The sequence below is a fragment of the Macrotis lagotis genome, chromosome 2, assembly GCF_037893015.1.
Source record: "Macrotis lagotis isolate mMagLag1 chromosome 2, bilby.v1.9.chrom.fasta, whole genome shotgun sequence".
NCBI classification, from domain to species: Eukaryota; Metazoa; Chordata; class Mammalia; order Peramelemorphia; family Peramelidae; genus Macrotis; species Macrotis lagotis.
Window position 1 is genome coordinate 81676755 of NC_133659.1, and position 20273 is coordinate 81697027.

A 20273-nucleotide genomic window follows, 5' to 3' on the forward strand; every position below is an offset into this window, starting at 1 on the left:
AAGATTTGAGTTTAATGGGCTTCTCCCCATATACCATTCAAAGAAATGGAAATGAGAAATATTTGATCATGCCACTGAAATGGATTTCTGATAGAAACAACAACCGCACATGCACACACATAGAACAAAAACTGAATGCAGCTAAGGGAAATTTCATAGTTTGTTTTAGTAGTGACTCTAAAGTCATCACTGTCAAATATTCATAAACTAACACATCAAACAGGAAGAATACACATGATGAAAACAATTCCTTTTCAGAGGAAGCATTCAACATTCTAAGTAGTCAGGTGGCAGCTGCTTTTTTGGTTTAAATAAGTGTCCTAGATGCCCCAAGAATGACCTCATATTTTAATAAGATCATTTACAGGACATTCAGTATTACTGGTGCTCACCTACCACAGAGTAGCTGACAAACTCGAGGGAAGCTCCTTCTCACAGCTCTGCTAGGAATATGAAGCTGTCAATTCTCATCAAAGTATGAGGAAAAAAATAATGCATCCAAATTCTAGAGCTCAACATTACCTTAGAAAAAAACCTAAATTCATTTTCTTCATTTTTCTTGGTCAAGTCCTTCCCCTGAAATTTAATCTAGGGGATTTAATCTAGGACTTTTTTCACTTCATGGGCCTCTTCCACTACAATGTTCCTTAAAACTACCATATAAGAAACCTGGATTACTAACATGTTCTAAAATAAATCAATCTAAATGATTAAAAAAAGAATCAGTGACTAGGCTTATTCATGTTTTATCAATAATGAGAATGTTCTGAACAATTATTAACAATGACTCGATAATGTAAGTATTTAAAATATTATTTCAGGTTACAGAAATTAAACTGCTCTGAGCCAGAGGGTGACAGCATTTGATTTTCAAAAATTTCTCTTCTTATAAAGTAAATCACAATTATCTAAGCTAATAATGTAGACAAATCATTATCTGTTTTTTTTTATTGGTACACAGGAATCAATAACAAGAGAAAGTGACTAAAAAGCTTGCTTTGTTATAGACAATCAATTTTGAAACAGTAAATTCTTATTTAAAAATTCAGATAGAAATAAATTTCATCCCACTGTTATTTACTCCACTAGCAACTTCTTATGTATAAGAAACATATTCTCCATAAACTAAAACATATTTCATGATCCTAAACTGTTAGTAGTCTGAATCTCAAAGAAAGCATTATTCATCATGTAAATATATTACCCTTCAGGTTCTGTCTCCACAAATACTTCATCTCCATCATCACCTGCCCCTGTTTCTGTTGTCGTGGATAAGTTGCCAGTGGATGTTGTCACCATTGGAACAGACTGAGATGCATGCTCAGAAGCATCAGTGGTAGAACTTTCAGTAAATACAGTAACTTCAAAAAGACAGGAAAACAAAATATTTTAAACTACTCAGCCCACAATATTCAGCAAGATATTAGAGGGTCAGACAACAGAGATTCCATTTTTGCAACAGATTTATTAAGTACAATTATATTATAGAGACTGTTACCTACCTGGAGCTGCAACTTGTAGGGGAGTAGTAGGAACACTTCGGCCACCAGATTCTTCTTCATGTGCTAGGAAGAGGGGTGTTTCATACATACCTAAACCTAAAGAAAATTTTATTAATGACCTCATTAAACGCTTATAAGGGGGAAAAAAGACAGGCTTTTGAGTACTATTTAAGGTGAAAACTAAGTTATTTATTAATATATAAGCATGTGGAAATATTTAGGTCGGTCATTTTAATTAGATCAAGCAAAAACTCTTTGGAAACATTAAATTTCTAAATAAAATAGGAAACAATATATTATCTCAAATATATTATCTCAAAATCCAAGTAGAAAAACTGAAACATAATTGTTTCAGCAACAATATTTAAATCCAAAAATGCTATGACTTTAATTTTTTCTTGTATTTATCCTTTCATCAATATTTTTCTCACCACTAAAGTGAACTCAATTTAGTTGAACATTTACAAAACATCTATATGCAAGAAAGATACTGTGCTTGCTACCGTACAATCCTATCTCTCCTTATCTATTAAATAAATATTTATTAAGCACATATTATGTATGCGGCAAAGAAGTAACTGAAAACACAGTGCATCCCCTCCAAACCTCCTTTCAAGATGCTTACAGTCTAGCTGGCAATCAAGATACATGAAAGGATACCATACAGAGAAATCTAGACGAAGTTCCAAGAGAGCTTTCAGCAAAAGTTAGATTAAGGACTTAATTAAAGACTAACGAGACACCTATGATAGCCAAATCTCTCACCAAGCTCCAGTGACTTGACTATCTCATTACTTAGAAAATTTAGGTGATTTATTACCTCCTTGAGATGCAAGCTGACCAAGATCTGAGTGGCTAGAACTTGTTTGTGGCATATCTTCAGGAGGTCCAAACCGGAACCTAGGAACACCAGCAACCTGAGGTGAACTAGAAAACAAATATCTAATTCAAATTCTGCAAATTCTATAGTTTCTTTTGTCAAAACACCTATTTCTTTATAAAATACTGTGTGTCAAGGAAGAAAAAGATTTAGGAGGGGGAAAAAAAGGTCACTAAGAGCAAGAAAAAAAATTACATTTTAGAAGAGTAGGACTGAAGACAAGAACAACAACAAAAAGAATTTAAAGACCAGAAATAAACCCATTATTTCCAAATATTACTTATACCTGGTTTGGAATGCATTATTTTGTGTGTGTGTGTGTGTGTGTACAAAGGTCACAAATCAATGTTTTGATTATGATACTAATAAAATGAATTTGTCTTTCTTGTACACTCTCTGAAATATACCAAATTGATGTTGCTGAAAAACTACTTAAAATATGCTGGATAATAGAAATAAATCTGGCTGGGAATAAAAAATAAGGGTATGACTGGATTCTTTTCTGGAATTTATAAACAATATATTCAAAGAAATAAATTTTTTTTACTTATGTCTCAATTTTTGTAAATTATTACTTTAAATTCTTATAAACACGTGGACAATTTTATAAGGAAAACAAGAAAATAATTATTCATATAATGACTTACTGAATTGCTTCTGCAAATCCATCAGTACGATGTGGTACCACAAGCGTTGGGGTACTTGGCACAGTTCTGTCCTCATCATCAAAAAAGTGTTGCTGCTAAAGTAAAGACTAAAATTTAAAAGCTATAGAAGAATTCAGTATTTACAAAGGATATGCTTGTAGAAGGTACCTGAGGAACATGTTGAATTGAAAATTTCCATCTTTTGCTAGATCTATCTGAACTACAAATTCCCTAAGTTTCCTTATGACTCAATAAAATCAATAAACATTTCCAAAGAGATAACAGAACTATCAACCCACAGTAACTCCAGTCTTTGTAGACTAGTTGGGATGTTAATGGAATCATTAATTCTAAATTTTAGAAGAACAAAAAACTCCTTTCTTTTTTCCTGGAACCATGCTAGATGCTGGTCATACAAAGACAAAAGGAAATCACAAGGTGACAGCATATTAGGACACATATAAATAAGTACAAATATATAAAAAAGTCATTTTATGGGTTATAAGGAGTCTTAACATGTAGAAAATCATAGAAGGGAGCTTGGTTGAGGGGCAGAATGAAGGAGGTAGAACATTCCAAGAATGAGTGGGGGAGGGATAAAGGGAGAGTGGCTCCTCGGAAGCCCTACAAAGGCATGGAGATGAATGATGCAAAGAGAGACCAACAAACTGGCCAAATTAGTTGGATTACAGAGTATGGAGGCAGGAGGAAGGAAAAGGTAATGTGTCAAATAATCTTACAAAGACAGATTGTAGACAGGTTGTGAATACATTAAATAACGAGCAGAGTTTAGATCCTAGAGGCAACAGGAACCTCTGGACTTTACTGGGCAGCGGAATGGCATGGTCAGACTTTTGCGATATAGAATTAACCTCTACAGCTTTGGTAGCAAAGCATAAATGATCCTTGGATCTTTCCTAGCCAGAAAAATTTCTTTGGACTGGAGCCAAACTCTGTCCTTATACGGCAGATAGGGAGAGATGCTGAACAAAGGGAGATAATATATTAAGACCATTATAATAGTATGGGCAAGAGATAATGATGGCTTGAATGAGGCAGGAAAAAAGGGTACAGATGTGAAAGATAACATGGAGTAAGAATTTATGAAGACTTTAATGCTGGAAGTTTTTAGGAATAAAAAGTCAATGAATGAGGATATTGGTTTCCGAGGAATTTTATTTTGTCATATGCTTGACTTTCTAAAAAAATGGTAATGTATGATTTCTAATTTAAAGTTATCTTATAAACCAGAGTTGGAAATGCTTTTGATTCCAACAATATTCTCTTAAACAGTTATTACTTACCATGCCACCTATCCCAGGAGTCAACTGAAGTCCTCTTCCAACTGATTGTCTTCGTGTCATCTGGATTCTCTGTGTGTTAAGAAATAATATATTTTCTAAGGGATAACCAAAGTCAAACAAAATGGTAAAGAAAAACAGAAGTAGTTGACTAGTTAATCACTGAGTCACCTAAAGCATAAATCATATATTACTCTTTAATCACATCAGCAACCATGTAATAATCTGAATCTTATTAAAAAAGTAAAACCAACAAAATGCACTAATTTGGATTAAGGGTAGAGAAAGCAAATATAAATGTATAAAATTAAATGAAGCTTTATTTTCAAATATATGTAACAAGTTAATAAGGCATTATCAAACAAACAATAATAAGACTTGTTTTTACTAATAGGAAAGATATGCCATTATGCCTATTTTCTATAAATTAAATTAAGGTTTATGCTTATTTATTTTTCTATTTAAAAATGTTATCCATTGTGCTGTAAAGTCCTAGTCCTTCATACTTTACAACTCTAAATTCTGACTTCCTGAGAAAATAGGTTCTCCTTAGTAAATTTCCATGGTTACTATATATATATATATATCTATATCTATCTATATCTATATCTATATATATATATACATATATATATATATATATATATCCTATAACTAAATCATTTTTATCCATGATGATTTCATTTTAAACATACACACACGCTCTATCTTGATATACACACTTAGTTAATATATTTCAAGGGGTATAAAGTTGGCATACAGGTTTACCTTTAAACTCTTACAGACACTACTCAAAACTGGTTATTAAAACTCAAGAGTGCCCAAAACCACTACCACTAAAAAAATATACCTACACAATCTAGAAATTTACAAATATGAATATGCAGATTCAAAAATACAGGGGTCCGAATAACAAACAATACATCCTTAAGAAAAAAAAATGGAAGCATGACAAAGATTTCTTTGCTCCCATAAAGAAAAATGTACTAGATGCTAGACTAAATTTTATTTGAAATTCAAAGTAATCAAACTTTTGCCTTTAACAATGGAAATAGTGAACAATTTTTTCTGTCCACCACGACTACAATTATTCCAAATAACACCCACTTACTGCTTTGTCTCATTCTTTCTAAATTTCTCACCACTTTTAAAAGCCAGCAAATAAATTACTGCCATATTTGAGGAAGAAGTCCAAGAGCAAGAAATTTTTGCCTAATTTAAAAATATATTTAATACCAGTAAATGAAAGAATATTATCTAATTAAAATAAAATGAAAAATAGGAAATGCTAATGAATTTTCTACAAGTTAGGCTCTTTAAAATAGTCGTTAAAAAAACCCTCATCATTTACACATACACACACACACACACCCCCTCCCTTTTTAGTACCTGGACGGGTGGTCCCAACTCCTGAGGGGGTGCATGGATAGTAAGTCGTGGGGGAAGTGGGTGAGGCGGTCTCCGGGGTGATTGAGGTGCCCGAGGACCCTGTCTTTCAGATGCTGATGATGGCTGTTGTTCTCTAGAATTCTCATGAGGAAGAGCTGATTCTGTAGTAGACCCTCCTTCACCTTTCAGGGGAAAAAGAAAAGATAATACAAAATTGTCACCAATGGCAGAACATTTTTTATTAAATATTCCTCGTAGCACTGTTTTCACCATCTGGATAAATAGTAAGATGAAATTCAGAAAATCTCAGAGCAATCAGATCAACCTTGAAAAAAATAATTACACCCCAGGTCTTAACTTCTAATTTAAACATTTTAAGGACTGATTTGTAATTTTATTGTTTTATTGATACAGATTGCAACTCCTCTACAACTCAGTAAAAAGTCTTCAAGTGTTTCCTTGTCATAAAATTCAGGACTTTGTAACCAATCCGATAAAATGCCTCTCCAAGCTTGGTAGGTTGGTCCTGGGGATAAAGGGCAGAGTTTAGCCCCAGTCCAAAGAAACTTTTCTGGCTTGGAAGGTTCCAAGGATCATTTATGCTTTGCTACCAAAGCTGTAGAGAGTAATTCTATATTACAACGAAGCACTGGAAAGACTTTCTACTAAAGCAAAAATTGTTATACTTCACAATATATTATCTTTAGCCGTTTTGTTTACTTTAGGTACTATAAAAATGGAAATTCCCACTTAAGGAAACTGGAACAGGGTTTTACAGTGATTAGGGGATCAGTGCTTAGAAGATTCCACTAATCAGTTCTGAAAAGTATAAATCGACCTAAAAATGTCTTGGTCTCTTCATCTGTAAAATGAGGGAATCAGACTGAGATCATTTTCAGCTATAAATCTATGATGCAGTGATTTTTATAACAAAATCAAAAATTCAGACCTCTTTCAAGTATCTCTACTATTATTTCTTTAGAAGCTTAGACTGACCTCTGTTGATCAAAGAAGACAAAGGCAAGATTAAAGACAATGGACTCTTGCTGTTTTCTTAGTTCTAAAACAACTTCATTTAAGTTAAAAACTTAACAATACTCTTGTGCATTTTTTATTGATTTATACTTTTCAAAATTTCACATATTTTCAGTTGACCCTGAACAGTTCTGAGGGAACTTATTTCCAAATTTATAAGGAACAGAGGAACAATGACTTGCTCCAAATGAGATAAAAATTTATGCCTAATGAATCTGAATTCAATCCACTAACATATGAATTCTCCTTGAATTTATAACTTAAATCATAATCAGGATCAATTCCAGTTTTTATAAAAATGAGCAATATAGTTTTGAAACAAATAAAAAATAAAAAAAATAAAAAAAAGTTTATTTTAAAAAACAAACCAAAAAACCCCCACTTGTCCCCATTCTAATAATACTGCTCCCAAACAAAAACCACAGCATTTAATCTTACCATTATTCTGAGAATCTGCGGCTCTCTGGCTACCTTCACCTCCTGTACTCTCTTCTGTTTCAGTTCCTGGATCAGTACCATCACAACCCTAAACATAAAACCACTCTGATAATTTGGTACAAATATAGTATTTAACATTATAATGTATGATAAATTATCTAGGGTGAAACTGGAACATATTAATAAATGGAGTAAGTAATTTTTAATCTATAGACAGTAATATATTGACATCCAATTTCAGATGCCTACACATCTACAGGTACATTCTTGTAATAATACAAAAACAAGAGAAACAATGAAAAAGTAGAAAAAAACATTGTTCTAGGAGGTGACTGTGTCCCAGTCTATATATGACAGGACTTAACTACCTGTATTCAGATCTTAAGGTAGGCTTACCTAGTCTGAGTCTGTTCCTTAATTTATAAAATCAGAGCCAAACCAATTCTAATGACCTACAAGGAACTTTTTAGCTCTAAAATTTTATTATTATTAATATTTTTTTTTAGGTTTTTGCAAGGCAAACGGGGTTAAGTGGCTTGCCCAAGGCCACAAAGCTAGGTCATTATTAAGTGTTTGAGACCAGATTTGAACCCAGGTACTCCTGACTCCAGGGCTGGTGCTTTATCCACTGCGCCACCTAGCCGCCCCAAATTTTATTATTTTTTAAGCCCTCCTTTTTGTGATACATTTGTCAATCTTCACAAAAACAGCTATTTATCCAAATATCTATCTAAAAATGATCTCAAGAAAGTTATTAATTAAACAATGACTTTAATATAAATTTATTTTGAAGTAGTAGATAACATATCCCATTTTGTAGTTTACAGAATACTTTAATGTACTAATAAAAAAACCAGACAATTATTGCCAAAGGAACTGTCAATAATAATGAAATCTTGCATTTTTATCACATTTTAAGGGTTTTGAAGTATGTTTCTTCACCTGTAAAATGAAAGTTAAAATATCCCTACATATATGTCCTCATTTGATGCAGGGTTTTATACAGATATTATTTCTCTAAAGATCAGAGAGCTTAAACAACTTGCCACATGGTTCCAAAGCTAAAAGCAGGATTCCAAAACTGACCTCTGATTCTAAAACCAACATTCTTTCCACTATACCATAATGCTTCTTCAAGTTTAATTTTAATTAAAATCTCCAAGTAATTCCCAAAATAAATTATCATTTAGTTTAAGACTAAAGAATATAACATCAATTTATTTTGAGTTAGTGAAAATATTATTTCTATAAGATTTTGAAGAGTTTGTCAACATTCATGAACATTTTAAAATAAATTCAAAGTTTCTGATAAATTCAATCATCTCTGTAAGTCTGACAAAAATGGTTATATATTTAATGGTTATATATTTAATAATCATTTTTAGCTGTCTGAATTATGATTTCATTTGTGTGGATACTCTTGCTTCTCACGCAGATAGTTGTCTTTCCACACTATAAGACATGCTTATGAGTTGCTGCAGCCAAAAAATGCAACTTCTCAAGGTTAATTTTACAGGGTCTCTGTAAATTTTAACTTACACTGTTTCAAGGGCAGAAATTTGTTATTAGTCCTGTAATTCATGATTTTCTAGTTTGTTAGCTGCCAGAATTTGAGTTTAAGAAATCAAGATAACCTCTAGAACATGATGAGGTAGAATTGACTTTATGAAGGATATTAAAAATAGATGAAATTAAATACTAAGTTCAAAAGATTCAATGCATTGGGGTATATTAAATTGTCTGCTTTGACTATTCATTATTGGTAATAGCCTATTCAAGTTATACAGGATAATACCTTCTCCAAAGAAAAGTTATTTTAAAAAAATATTGGAAAGAAAAGTTGGGAAAAGATTAAATTTTACCTCAGGATCATCAGCTTCATAGCCATCATTGCCATCTGCACTACCTGTGCCTTCATTGCTATCTTCACCTTCATCTCCCATCCCTGTATCTTCATCATCCTCATCATCATCCTCATCCTCATCCTCTTCATAGTCCTATTAGGAAAAGTTCAAAATTGCAAATAAAAAATGCCCAGGCAAGTTAACTGAGATGTGTATCTTAATACCCAGTAAAGGTGCTAATCAGAAGGAGTGAAGTACTGAATGTAGTATACCAGTAATTTCAACTACAACATACTTGGTTCAAGAGGTAGAAATTTGCAGTGACATTTACAGTTAATGCTCAAAATGAAACTGGTACCCTTTAGGCCATTAGTATCTATGAGAAATATCTTGGGAACAATAAATGTTTAAGGCTTGTTCTCACAATACTAGACAGCAACAAAGAGTTCCAAATCAGAGCTCCCTATCGGCCACAAGTCCTAAGATGCTCCATTTTTATGTATAGTAAATAAGTAATACCTTCTGTAACTAACTTGCTTTCCAACAGAAGTTTATATTAACACCTATAAAGAACTAAAAATGAAAACAATCTGACAAAGAAACGCCAGAATAGTGTTACATCAAATGTGGAAAACATTATATAGTCTACATTTTTTACTAATAAATTCCTGTTGTTGTCACTGGTATGCCTCTAGCTCAGTAAGCCAGTGTTATCCTCACCATAATCCGTCTTGTTACTTCTAAGAGGCAGTAAATCATGTTTTAAAAGAATAAAGTTCCTCATCCTAAGAAGCATCACAAAATCTCTTCTCTTCTCCTACAAGAAAGCCTAGTAAGATGTTATACTGCCAGGGTAACTTTTCTTCAAGAGGAGCAGGGCAAGATGACCTTTCAATCTTTTCCTTGAAAGGCACTAAGTGATAAGGTGTCTTTCTACATTAATAGGTCAGTCTAGTTATAGAAGCAATAGGTCCCTGAGGAAGCAACAGGGTTTGCATATCTTTGAGTCATAAAACCTTTTATCAAAAGTAGTCAGCTATATTAAGTTCAGAGAAAATAATTAAGGATCCTAAAGTCAAAAGAAAATCTAACACTAAATGCAATTATATCTTCCTAAACATTATAATGTAATGAAATATGAAGACCAAAAACACAGAATGGGGGTAAAAATATTTAAATTAGAGTGGCAAAAAATTAAAATTTATTCATAGAATTTATACTACATATGCTATATATACTATATCAACTATATACTATATCAACAAGACTAAAAAGGACCTGTGATCATCAGCTAATTCAGTTTACCTCTTGTTCACCATCATTTTCATCATCATCGTCATCTTCTTCATCATCACTGTCTATCACAATGACATCATCTCCTTTGGTGGGGGTATTATCCTGACAGGAGGTTGAAGTCTGCTGATCTGACTGCAGGTTTCCAAGATCAATGTGAAGGGACTGAGAGGTTTCTTCATTGTCCTCCATAGGAGTATAATCTCCCTGAGTGACACCCTTAAAAAACCAAATAACTAAATAATGCTTAAATAGTGATTTTTAGGTTGCACTTAGCTAAAAGAATTAATAACATTTAAATTAAAAAATCATCTTTCAAATGCCACCACTCACAATTTGGCTCAAAGTTAGTACATTAGAAATAGAATTGTTTACTATTTAAGGATATGATATGAAAAGTTGGAGGACAGATCTAAATGCCTTTGTGCATTCATACTTTAAGACCAACAGCAGATTTTGCTGTGCCTAAGAAAAATTGTCAGAATAAAATAAGAAAAATTCCCATATTACCAGTTTTTATCTCTTTTAGTTCTAATGCTATCTGAAACAAATCTGTTTCAAGAGATAAAATTCTCTACTATCTTTGCATTTAAAGGTTGAACTTGTATATACTAAAGGAAAAACAGAGTTGGTAATTCTATCTTGTACTTCAAAGAGAGCTAGACAAAGTAATAAATTTATCTGGGCAACAAATTCAATTAATGATTAATTTGGGAGCATTACCTTAAAATCATAGGTTTTTCTACAAACAGAAAAGTTTTTCAAGTCTTTTTTTGAACAATGATGTTTTATGAAAGCAAAAGAACCAATAAGGCTAAAGAATAGTAGGGTCATACGACTTATGCTATGGATGATGAATCCAAAATGCTAAATAATAAAGCTTTTATTTCATCAGATTCTTGATGCTAGAATAAAATTCATCTAATATTCAGAATAATTTTTAGGCAAATTTTGGAAACAAATATGACTGTGAATATCAAATGAAAAAGAAAATTATTAAGCATAGAATTAAAAATTTCTAAATGTTTATATTTGCAAAAGCAAAACTGATTTGAAGTCATTTGTTACCATATTAAATTCATTTGTACTTCACTTACTTCTCCAATAGAATCTTGTGAATCCTGATTTACAAGGGGTTCGACCTCCCCATCAGTGCTCTCTTCTGCCATAACTTCCTCCTAAATTATCATGCATATAAAATGAAAAACAGTGTTTTGCCTACATTAACCCTTTAAGTATTTGGTGAAGATGAAATGGTTAAGTCTTAAAATACAATCCATGTTTAAATGTAATAAAAAATATTCACACATGTAAAAAAGATTTTAGTAAAGTCATTAGTATTAATGTCATTAGTTATCCAGAGAAAACATGTAACATTATGGAGACTATAGACTTATAAGACCCGAAGAGGAAGAGTTTATCTCTTTGTAGTCTTGACTCTAGATTCCTAACCTTTTTTGTGTAAAGGGTCCCTTTTCAAAGTTTGTTGAAGCCTGTGGACACTTTCATAATGTTTTTAAATGTATAAAATGAAAAAATAAATCATAAATATATAAAGGAAACTAATTATATGAAAATAGTTATTAAAAAAAATCACAGCTCCTCCTCCTTTTTTCTTTCCTGATCCCAAACTATCTATGGATTCTTTAGGGTTTGGATATACATGTTGCATATTTATTATATAAATCCACATTCTTTTGTTCACAACTAGTTTTTAAAAGGGGTACCAAGTAAACAGTATTATCATTTTTCTTTGGTGTATACAAATCAAAGTTTATTGTTATTATGTTTGAAGGCACACAGAAAAGTCATTGGAACAATCTTAGAGTTTTGAGTACGTAGGGCTAAAAAGTCATTTCATTATATTTACAAGGCAGTTCATTATTACAAGAAAAATAAAGACCCCAATTCATTTTACTATTCTACACTACACTGCACATTTAATTGATATATATTAGTTCTCTCCTACTTAAAATTAATATGTTTTACAATTATTGAATTATTAATTCAGGGGATATTTTTGTGCTGATATTTTCCTTATGATTTACTGCTTCTACATCCATAACAAGTCAAAATTAAACTGTCAATGTATTCACTCATAGTAGGTAAAAATATCAGCAAATATTAGAACTTATTATTGTTACATACCTCAGGTCCTACAGGAGGTATGCATTTCAATTTCTTTGGGAGAGGCATGTCTATTGTTTCATCAGAGACTTGTTCTGATTGCTCTATGGTGTTATCATCTTCCTCTTCACGTGCACGTTTGGGCAAAGATGAACTTGGAGTAGCTGAAACTTTGAAACCAAATCATTATTTAAAAAATTATAACACTATAAACAGTACTTAAAAAAGAAAACATAAGAAATTTCTCTTCTCCCTAAATGACTTTTGTTTCTTGATCAAAACACCCAGCATTCACAGCACTAAACACCTCATACTCCCAGGAAACCTTGTCACCAGCTTGCCAGATTCACCAGCTTTGGTATTTTCATCTCATCAATATCCCTCATCATCTCCTTCCAGTTTGTTCTCTTGGACTCCAACCTGGCCTCCCTGCCCCCATCTCCTTTCTGAGTTGTCTTCTCCCCACTACAGTCTAAGTTTCTTTGTCTTTTTAGTTATTCATATTTGTAGTATTTAGTATAGTGCTTGCCACATAAAAGATGGCTTACTAAATGTTTAAGAGTCAATCAGATATTAATCACACATGTGATTTACTAGTCTTAGTTTAATTTCTATTTCTGGAATTTGTGATTTATAAAGTGTTATGGAATTATTTTTTTTTTTACAAATAGGTGAGAGCTTACTTTGAATTGTGAAACTTCCATGGATTACATTTCTAGTACATATATTTGAAAAGAATTGGTCCTTTGGACTGGTCATGAATTTTTTTAAAATAGCATTTAGTTTTTACAATTAAGGCAGCTAGGTAGCAGGGGATAATGATGAATTTGGAGTCAGGCAGATTACAAGTGATTTAAAACCTATGAAATACTCTCTTTCACATCTGCATAAAAACCCTGTACACAAACTTTTAGGAATACATTCTAATAAGCCTCAAAAATAGGAAGTGCCTAATTAATATTTAATGCTATAAGATTATAGCTCAATTTTCCCAAATAGTAAATAAAAATTTCTGTGACAAAGGAGATTTTTATTCAGATGTGAATGGGTGAAATCCAAAAATTCACTAAGAACATCAAAATGTTAATATTCTAGGGAAATCATCTTTATCATCACAGCAGGGGATTAAATAATTCCTGTTACATTACTAAGTGCAAATTTTACTTAGAAAATTAAATTTACCTGTACCAAAAACTGCTGTTGAAGTGGAAGGTCTTTCAATTGGCGAACTTTGTACAACTTCAACAATATTGGGGGATAATTCTTGGCTAGCAGGCTCAATTTGAGGATGACTTTGTTGAGTTGGCTGCACAAAGGCTGTAGCCTGTGTTTGTTGCTGAACAGTTAAAATGGGCTGAGGGATAGAAGGTTGGACATTGGGACTGGTAGAACGAACGGATCCACTTGTGCTTCCGAAAACTGGAACATGATCCACAGGTCCTTCTGATTGCATAGCTGAAAAAGAAAGGATTAAAGTTAAGAAAAAAAAAAAGAGGCAAATAACTTTTACTATTCGGTCCTTTCCAAATATTGATTTTAAATATTTTAGGAGAGCACAGCCAATAAGATGCCAACAGTAAGAACTGTATCTTTCAGATATTTTACATAGTGTGTCAGCACTACGTTATATGTAGTTAAATGCTTCTTTATTAGTAATAAACCTAAACTTCATTAAGTTGAAATTTAATATAATACAATAGCAACACAATTGACTTGTATAGTCCTTTACAATAAAATGTTTCCATAAAATAACCCTGCAAGATATATATCCTCATTCTCATTTTAAAGAAATTCTGATATACTAAGAGTTGTTTGAGCCTAGGCCTCAAATTCATGTCCAAGTATACTTCTTTATTTTAACATGCTACTTCAAATAAGCAAGTATAAAAATTGAAAATAATCTGTTTGAGATGTTAGAAGTATAAAAATAACACAGCACACCGACTTGCTACAATGCATTAAATATTTTTTCCATTTCCTCTCCAAAACTTGTAAGAATTTAGTTTGCTTTACTTAAAAAACAAAACCAACCTCTTTTTCCAATTACTGTATTTTAGGTCCAGTGAGAAATTGTTCCCTCTAATGATGTCACCATTATCCAGGTAAGCCTCTTAGTAGAGGTAATTAAGAAAACATACTGACCAATTTACCTGTTTGTCTACTAACCTTCTTGAGATTCCACTTGTGTTGTGGGCATTACTGTTGCTGTTGGAGTAGTGGTTGGATTTGTAACTGTTGCAGGTGTAACCATTGGTCGGATACTAGCTCTAGGTGTGGACTTATTCCCAGCTATGGCAGCAGCTGTCACTTTGCTTGGAGTAGACACAACAGGAGTTGGCTTGATATTGGCTGTTGGTGGATCCGATGTACTAGCACTAAAGATAACAGACATTTTAAAAACCAGTTTCTGACAAATTAATTAAAAAATCTGAAGATTTTCTATTTTACACATATCACACCAAGGAATATGAAGCATGATTTTAATGGCATTTAAAAAAATATCAGTATTAATCAGATTTTTTCTGGAGCGAAAAATAATTAGTTCTCATTAAGATACATAAAATCAGACATTTTAAAAAAGAACTTCCTTCAATGCCAATTGGTTTTTAATCCTCAATGTTAGGATTATCCTTTTTTAAGGGACAAAATCTTAGGGAAAAAATTCATAGAGTTCTATTTAGCAAATTTTTCATATGATAAGAGGAAAAAAAGGAATAATAATTATAGTCAATGTGAAATGGGTAGAAAGGGAAAATTTTTGTTCAGGTGTTCAGATTAGAGCTACAAAAAGCAGAAGAGGTAAGAAATTTCAAATTCCTTCCCCTGGCTCAGGAGACTTGAAATGGGAATTTAGAAAAAAATAAACAGGAGGATTTAAACTCATTTAAGAATTTTTAAAAAATAAAGTTTAGCTTTGTTTCTTTAACTCTAAAAGGGTTAAATGAAAAGGATACAGGCAAGGTAGGTGGCCCAGCAGATAACCTAAGTTCCTGGGCAAGTCACTTAACTCCAATTTGTCCCCCAGACTCAGGGGACACAAATTAAGAATTTCTGTTTACTATTCATAAAATCTCTTCCCCCAAACTCAAATAATTAAACAAACAAAAAAAATCAGCTAATTTCCCTGTTTCAGAATTTTGAACAAATATTTGTAATATGAGACAACCCAACATGGGTTCAGTTGCTTTTTGCTTGCTGGTGTGTTATCCATATCAGAGCTCTCCCATTTTCCTCACTGTTGATACTGTCACCTATTTTTTTTCTAGCAAAGATGAATAGCAGCCCATCTTTGTTGTAGAAAGGACAAGAAGTACAAGCTATTAGAAGAGTTGGTAGAGAAACCATAATGCCCAGGAGAGTCTCTTCTTAATGTAATAAGACTACAAATAAACAATGAAAAAGCAAAAACTTGGAACACAACAGGCAAGCCATTCAAAATATGTGTCAGGAAAAAAATATCACTATTTTTTAAAAGGGGGGGGACACAAATTTCTTGATTTCCTAGCATTAGATAAGTATACTATATTATGAAAACTTTTACAAAATAGAAAAATTAACTCACATTCCTCTTTCACCTGAAGCAGGAGTTGTTTTGAGTGTGATCTGTCTTTGTTGCTCAGGGACCTATTAAAATGCAAGTTTGCATAGATGAGAATAGTCCCTCTACATTACCAAAACCAAACCAAAACAAACCCTAGCATTAGTAACCAAATCTTAAAAAACTATTACTGGTAATTTTTAAGAACAGTTACATACAAATTGTTCAAAGTCATTCATTAAAAGAATGAAAATATATAAGAGAGGAAAATAATGAAGACTTTCAATAAAATAAAAAAATCTCACATCATTTATTCAACAAATGTTTGTTAAAGGACTGTACTAGAATACAAATTTCTCATGGAATAATCTGCTATACAGGAGGATACAAAATACATACAGAGAAATATAACAAATAATAGTTCATAGTGAGACAGCACTTTATTGTTTACATATTATCCTAACAAAAAGCCTGCAAAAGTATTATTAACACTATTTTTAAAGATGGAGAAATTTAGTCTCAGATTTGTCCATGGTGAAAGATAGCTAACAACTGAAATCTAGGTCTTATGACTGAATATAGTTCCTTTCCCACTGACCCCAAAAAGAGGAATAAAGAGTGCTATAAGATTAAACATGGATACAATTTAAAAAGAAAAAAAAAAGGGACAGTTGGTGCAGTGGATAGAGCACACTGGCCCTGGAATCAGGAGGACCTGAATTCAAATTTGAACACAGACACTTAATAATTATCTAGTTGTATAACCCTGGGCAAGTCACTTAATTCCACTGATATATATATATATATATATAAATAAATTTAAAAAAAGAAAAAATTAACTATGGAGAAATTAATCAAATTATCACTACCTTGCTAGTGGCTTCGGGAGGCTCATCTCTTTGCTCAAGATGTCTTTCTTGTTGTTCCCTCAGTTCCCGTTCCAAGCGGCTAATTCGACCTTCATACTGTGATTTAAGGGCAGTCATGCGCACATCCAACTCATCCTTCTGTTGATCTAACGCACCATTTCTTTGTTTAAGCTCTTCATTTTCTTTAGTGAGTTGATCTTTGACACCTGAACAAATAACACCATGTTATAACTTTTGTACAGAGTAGAAAGGAAGAACATTAAAATGATTAATAGAATTCAATTCCTTCAATATTCAACTTGTCTCAACTTCTGTAGGTTTTTTGTATACTTTTCCCAAGTTACTCCTTACATTTAGGAGTCTTTTTTCTAAATGAATAGCTGACCCATGTCTCTTCTATTATTTATCTCATAGAGATTTAATATTATTCTACATTTGTATGAATTAAATAGACAATTACACATTAAGATGCTTGTTTTCAATTCTAAAATTTAAAATACAAACATAAAAAGGACCTGTCTCGGAAACTCAAGTTGGGAGAATGAAGACTGTAATATATTTTGTAGGTTAAACTGAATGACTTATCCAGGCTCACAAAGCTAGAATGTGAACGACTCTAGATTTGTACTAAAATATTCGCGAATCTAAGCCCAGCACTCTATTTACCATCATGTTGCCTTTTTAACTCACACAAACCCAAGGAGAAAAATATAGAAGTAACAAGGAAGAGTTGTATCAGGAAGTTTAGTGGTACAGTGGATTAAGTAGTGAGCCTGGAATCAAAAACACCTGGGTTTTTGTGAGACTGAGCAAATCATAACTTGTCTGTATTCATTCTTTATTTACAAAATGGGAATACTAAAAGCACCTACCTTACCTAGGTTGTTGTGAGGATGAAATGAGAAAATATTTGTTAACCATAAAGTGCTTATTACTATTAGACAAAAATTGCAATCTTGTTCATAAGCTAAAAAACTTAGTTTCCAACAAAGTCATTTATCTCTTCTGACCTATTGCATTTGATGAACTATCTCTCACTATTCTTGTAGAAAAGATGAACAAATGTGGGGTACAATTGGGGCACAATTAGATGAACTCATCACAGTGGAAAGAGCACAAGCTCTGGAGTTAGAAAGCCGTGGCACAAATTCTCTTCTATTGCCTCTTGGCTAAGTCATTTTCACTATATGGAGCAGTATTTGCTCTTTTATAAATTGACAAGACTTGCCCTCAATGACCTGAGGGCTCTTCTAGTTCTATTTTTTTTTACCATTAGCATTAAGATTCAAAGAAATGTTATCAATGGTTTAATGTCCACTGACAAAAGGTCTCCAGGAAAGTATCCTGGATTTTTAAGATTTTTATTATATTAAGATTCTTATCAGACACACACACACACACACACACACACACACACACACACACATTTATTATTTTAAGATTTTTATCAAGGATCTAGATAAAGGCAGAAAAAATATGAACATGAAATCTGTAATGACACAGCTGGGAGGAAGTTAACATACTGAATGACAGGGTCATGACCCAAAAAGCACTGGGCAGAATCTAATTAATATATAATTCAAGAGGGATAAATGGGCATTCTTATAATTGGGTTAAAAAAACCCAACTTCACAAGTACAAATGAGGAAGGCAAGTCTGGTTCAATTGCAATTTTTCAGAAAAAATTCTGGAGATTTTAGTGGATTAATGCTAAGTCAATCAGGGTGACATAGCAGGCAAAAAAAAAGTTAATTTGATCTTTGGCTGTATTAAGAGAGCAATCTTTTAGGCAGAAGAAAACTGTTAAGCTGAACAGCACCAAAGGATAGTATCAGAAGATTAAAGGGCAATGAGTCCATGTCTAAAGATCAATCTATAAAACTGGTGTCACTCAGTCAGTAATAAATTATTGCTAGGCAACCTAATATTAGCTGTGGTAGACAGAAATTGTATAGCAGCAGCAGCAGCAGCAGCAGAGGCTGATCAATGTCAAATGCATGGGAAAAATATTTTGTAAATAGAAAAGTTAAGATTTAAATTTAAAATCTTATCTTCTCAATATTAACTTGAGAAGTGATGAATCAGGCAACTAGTTTGCAACTGAAAAATCAATTTCTGAAAGTCTAAATTTTATTAATTATTACAACTTAACAATTAAAACAACATTTATTCAGCAAGTGCTGAATGAAGCTGAATGAAGCACTATCAATTCTATATACATGACATTCTAATTAAGTTTTTATCAAGTAGGGATAGTTAAAAAAACCCTCTATTTTAAACTTCTTCATCTTTATCTCCAATTTAACTAAGCTTCAAACTGGCAAAATGTAGGTAGAACTTTATTGCAATTATTATAAATTTCAAATTTCAATAAATACAGACTAGATCTAAAACTGTATTGTAAAACAGCAGTCATCAAAACTGCCCAATACCAGAAACGGACCAGTGGATAGGGTAGATGCAAAAGAACAATGATAAATTTCAATTAATACAGGGATGGATGTCTTTACCAGCTAAGTGTGCCAACTTTGCTTTGGCTGCAACAAGAGCCTTTCTTGTTTTATCTTCTTTCTCAGTCATATGTTGCCGTAACTGCTCCTCCTGTGTAGTTCTGTCTTGAAGATCCTGATGAAGACGTGAGAGTTCAGACTGAAGCTGTGCTATCTGTTCCTGAAGATTTCTAGTTTCAGCCTCTTTTTCAGATACTGTCTAAAGGTGGAGGGAAGGAGGGAGAAGAAAAAAACAACTTTAGCTAGCAAGAAAAAAATGAAATGTTTTTAAATGGAATTACCAATCCTCATAGAGAATTACAAATGTCATAAGCAATACAAACCATAATTCCGTAATTCCTTAAAATAAACATCTCACTGCAGCAAGTTTATTTAATGATTTTATAACATATCACTACATTTTGAAAAATGGCCATGAAGGGGCAGCTAGGTGGGCAGTGGAGAGAGCACCCACCCTGGAATCAGGAGTGTCTGAGTTCAAATCTGGCCTCAGACACTTAATTACATAGCTGTGTGGCCTTGGGCAAGCCACTTAACCCTACTGCCTACCAAAAAAAAAAAAAAAGGCCAGGAAAAATTTCAAGGCTTATGATATTTCTATAAGGTTGTTAAATTACTGTCACCACTGAATACATAACCACATATTTCTTACACTATCAGAAAGAGTTGAGACTATAGCTCCAATCTCCTGCTCTCTCACACTCACCTTCTGAAGAGTGTCTATTTGATTCTCTAGAGATTTTGTTTTTATTTCAGCTTGATTCAGAGTTTCTTTGAGCTCTTGCACTTCATGGACAGATACTTGCTGTTCCAATAGTTCTCCAGAAGACTGAGAACTCTCCATTACCTAAGATTATGACATTGCTTATAATTAATTGCTTAATAATTAAAGGGAATACA

At 32.6% G+C, this 20273-nt stretch overlaps 1 protein-coding gene across 2 annotated transcripts in view; it reads right to left on the reverse strand.

Moving 5' to 3' along the window:
• Positions 1 to 20273, reverse strand: part of TPR (translocated promoter region, nuclear basket protein) — a 67857-nt gene that overhangs the window by 3449 nt on the left and 44135 nt on the right. Inside the window, exons 32-48 of one of the 2 annotated variants that reach the window (XM_074222243.1) lie at positions 20080 to 20220; positions 19374 to 19572; positions 16864 to 17069; positions 16019 to 16080; positions 14623 to 14831; positions 13639 to 13911; positions 12478 to 12626; positions 11427 to 11507; positions 10342 to 10548; positions 9055 to 9189; positions 7193 to 7280; positions 5720 to 5901; positions 4334 to 4402; positions 3030 to 3121; positions 2323 to 2429; positions 1503 to 1598; positions 1205 to 1361 (exon numbers count right to left, since the gene is read on the reverse strand). In XM_074222243.1, the coding sequence (XP_074078344.1) occupies positions 1205 to 1361; positions 1503 to 1598; positions 2323 to 2429; positions 3030 to 3121; positions 4334 to 4402; positions 5720 to 5901; positions 7193 to 7280; positions 9055 to 9189; positions 10342 to 10548; positions 11427 to 11507; positions 12478 to 12626; positions 13639 to 13911; positions 14623 to 14831; positions 16019 to 16080; positions 16864 to 17069; positions 19374 to 19572; positions 20080 to 20220 (2453 nt within the window). Of the gene's footprint in view, positions 1 to 1204; positions 1362 to 1502; positions 1599 to 2322; positions 2430 to 3029; positions 3125 to 4333; positions 4403 to 5719; positions 5902 to 7192; positions 7281 to 9054; positions 9190 to 10341; positions 10549 to 11426; positions 11508 to 12477; positions 12627 to 13638; positions 13912 to 14622; positions 14832 to 16018; positions 16081 to 16863; positions 17070 to 19373; positions 19573 to 20079; positions 20221 to 20273 lie in introns of both variants that reach the window. The other variant, XM_074222242.1, reaches the window with a different exon arrangement.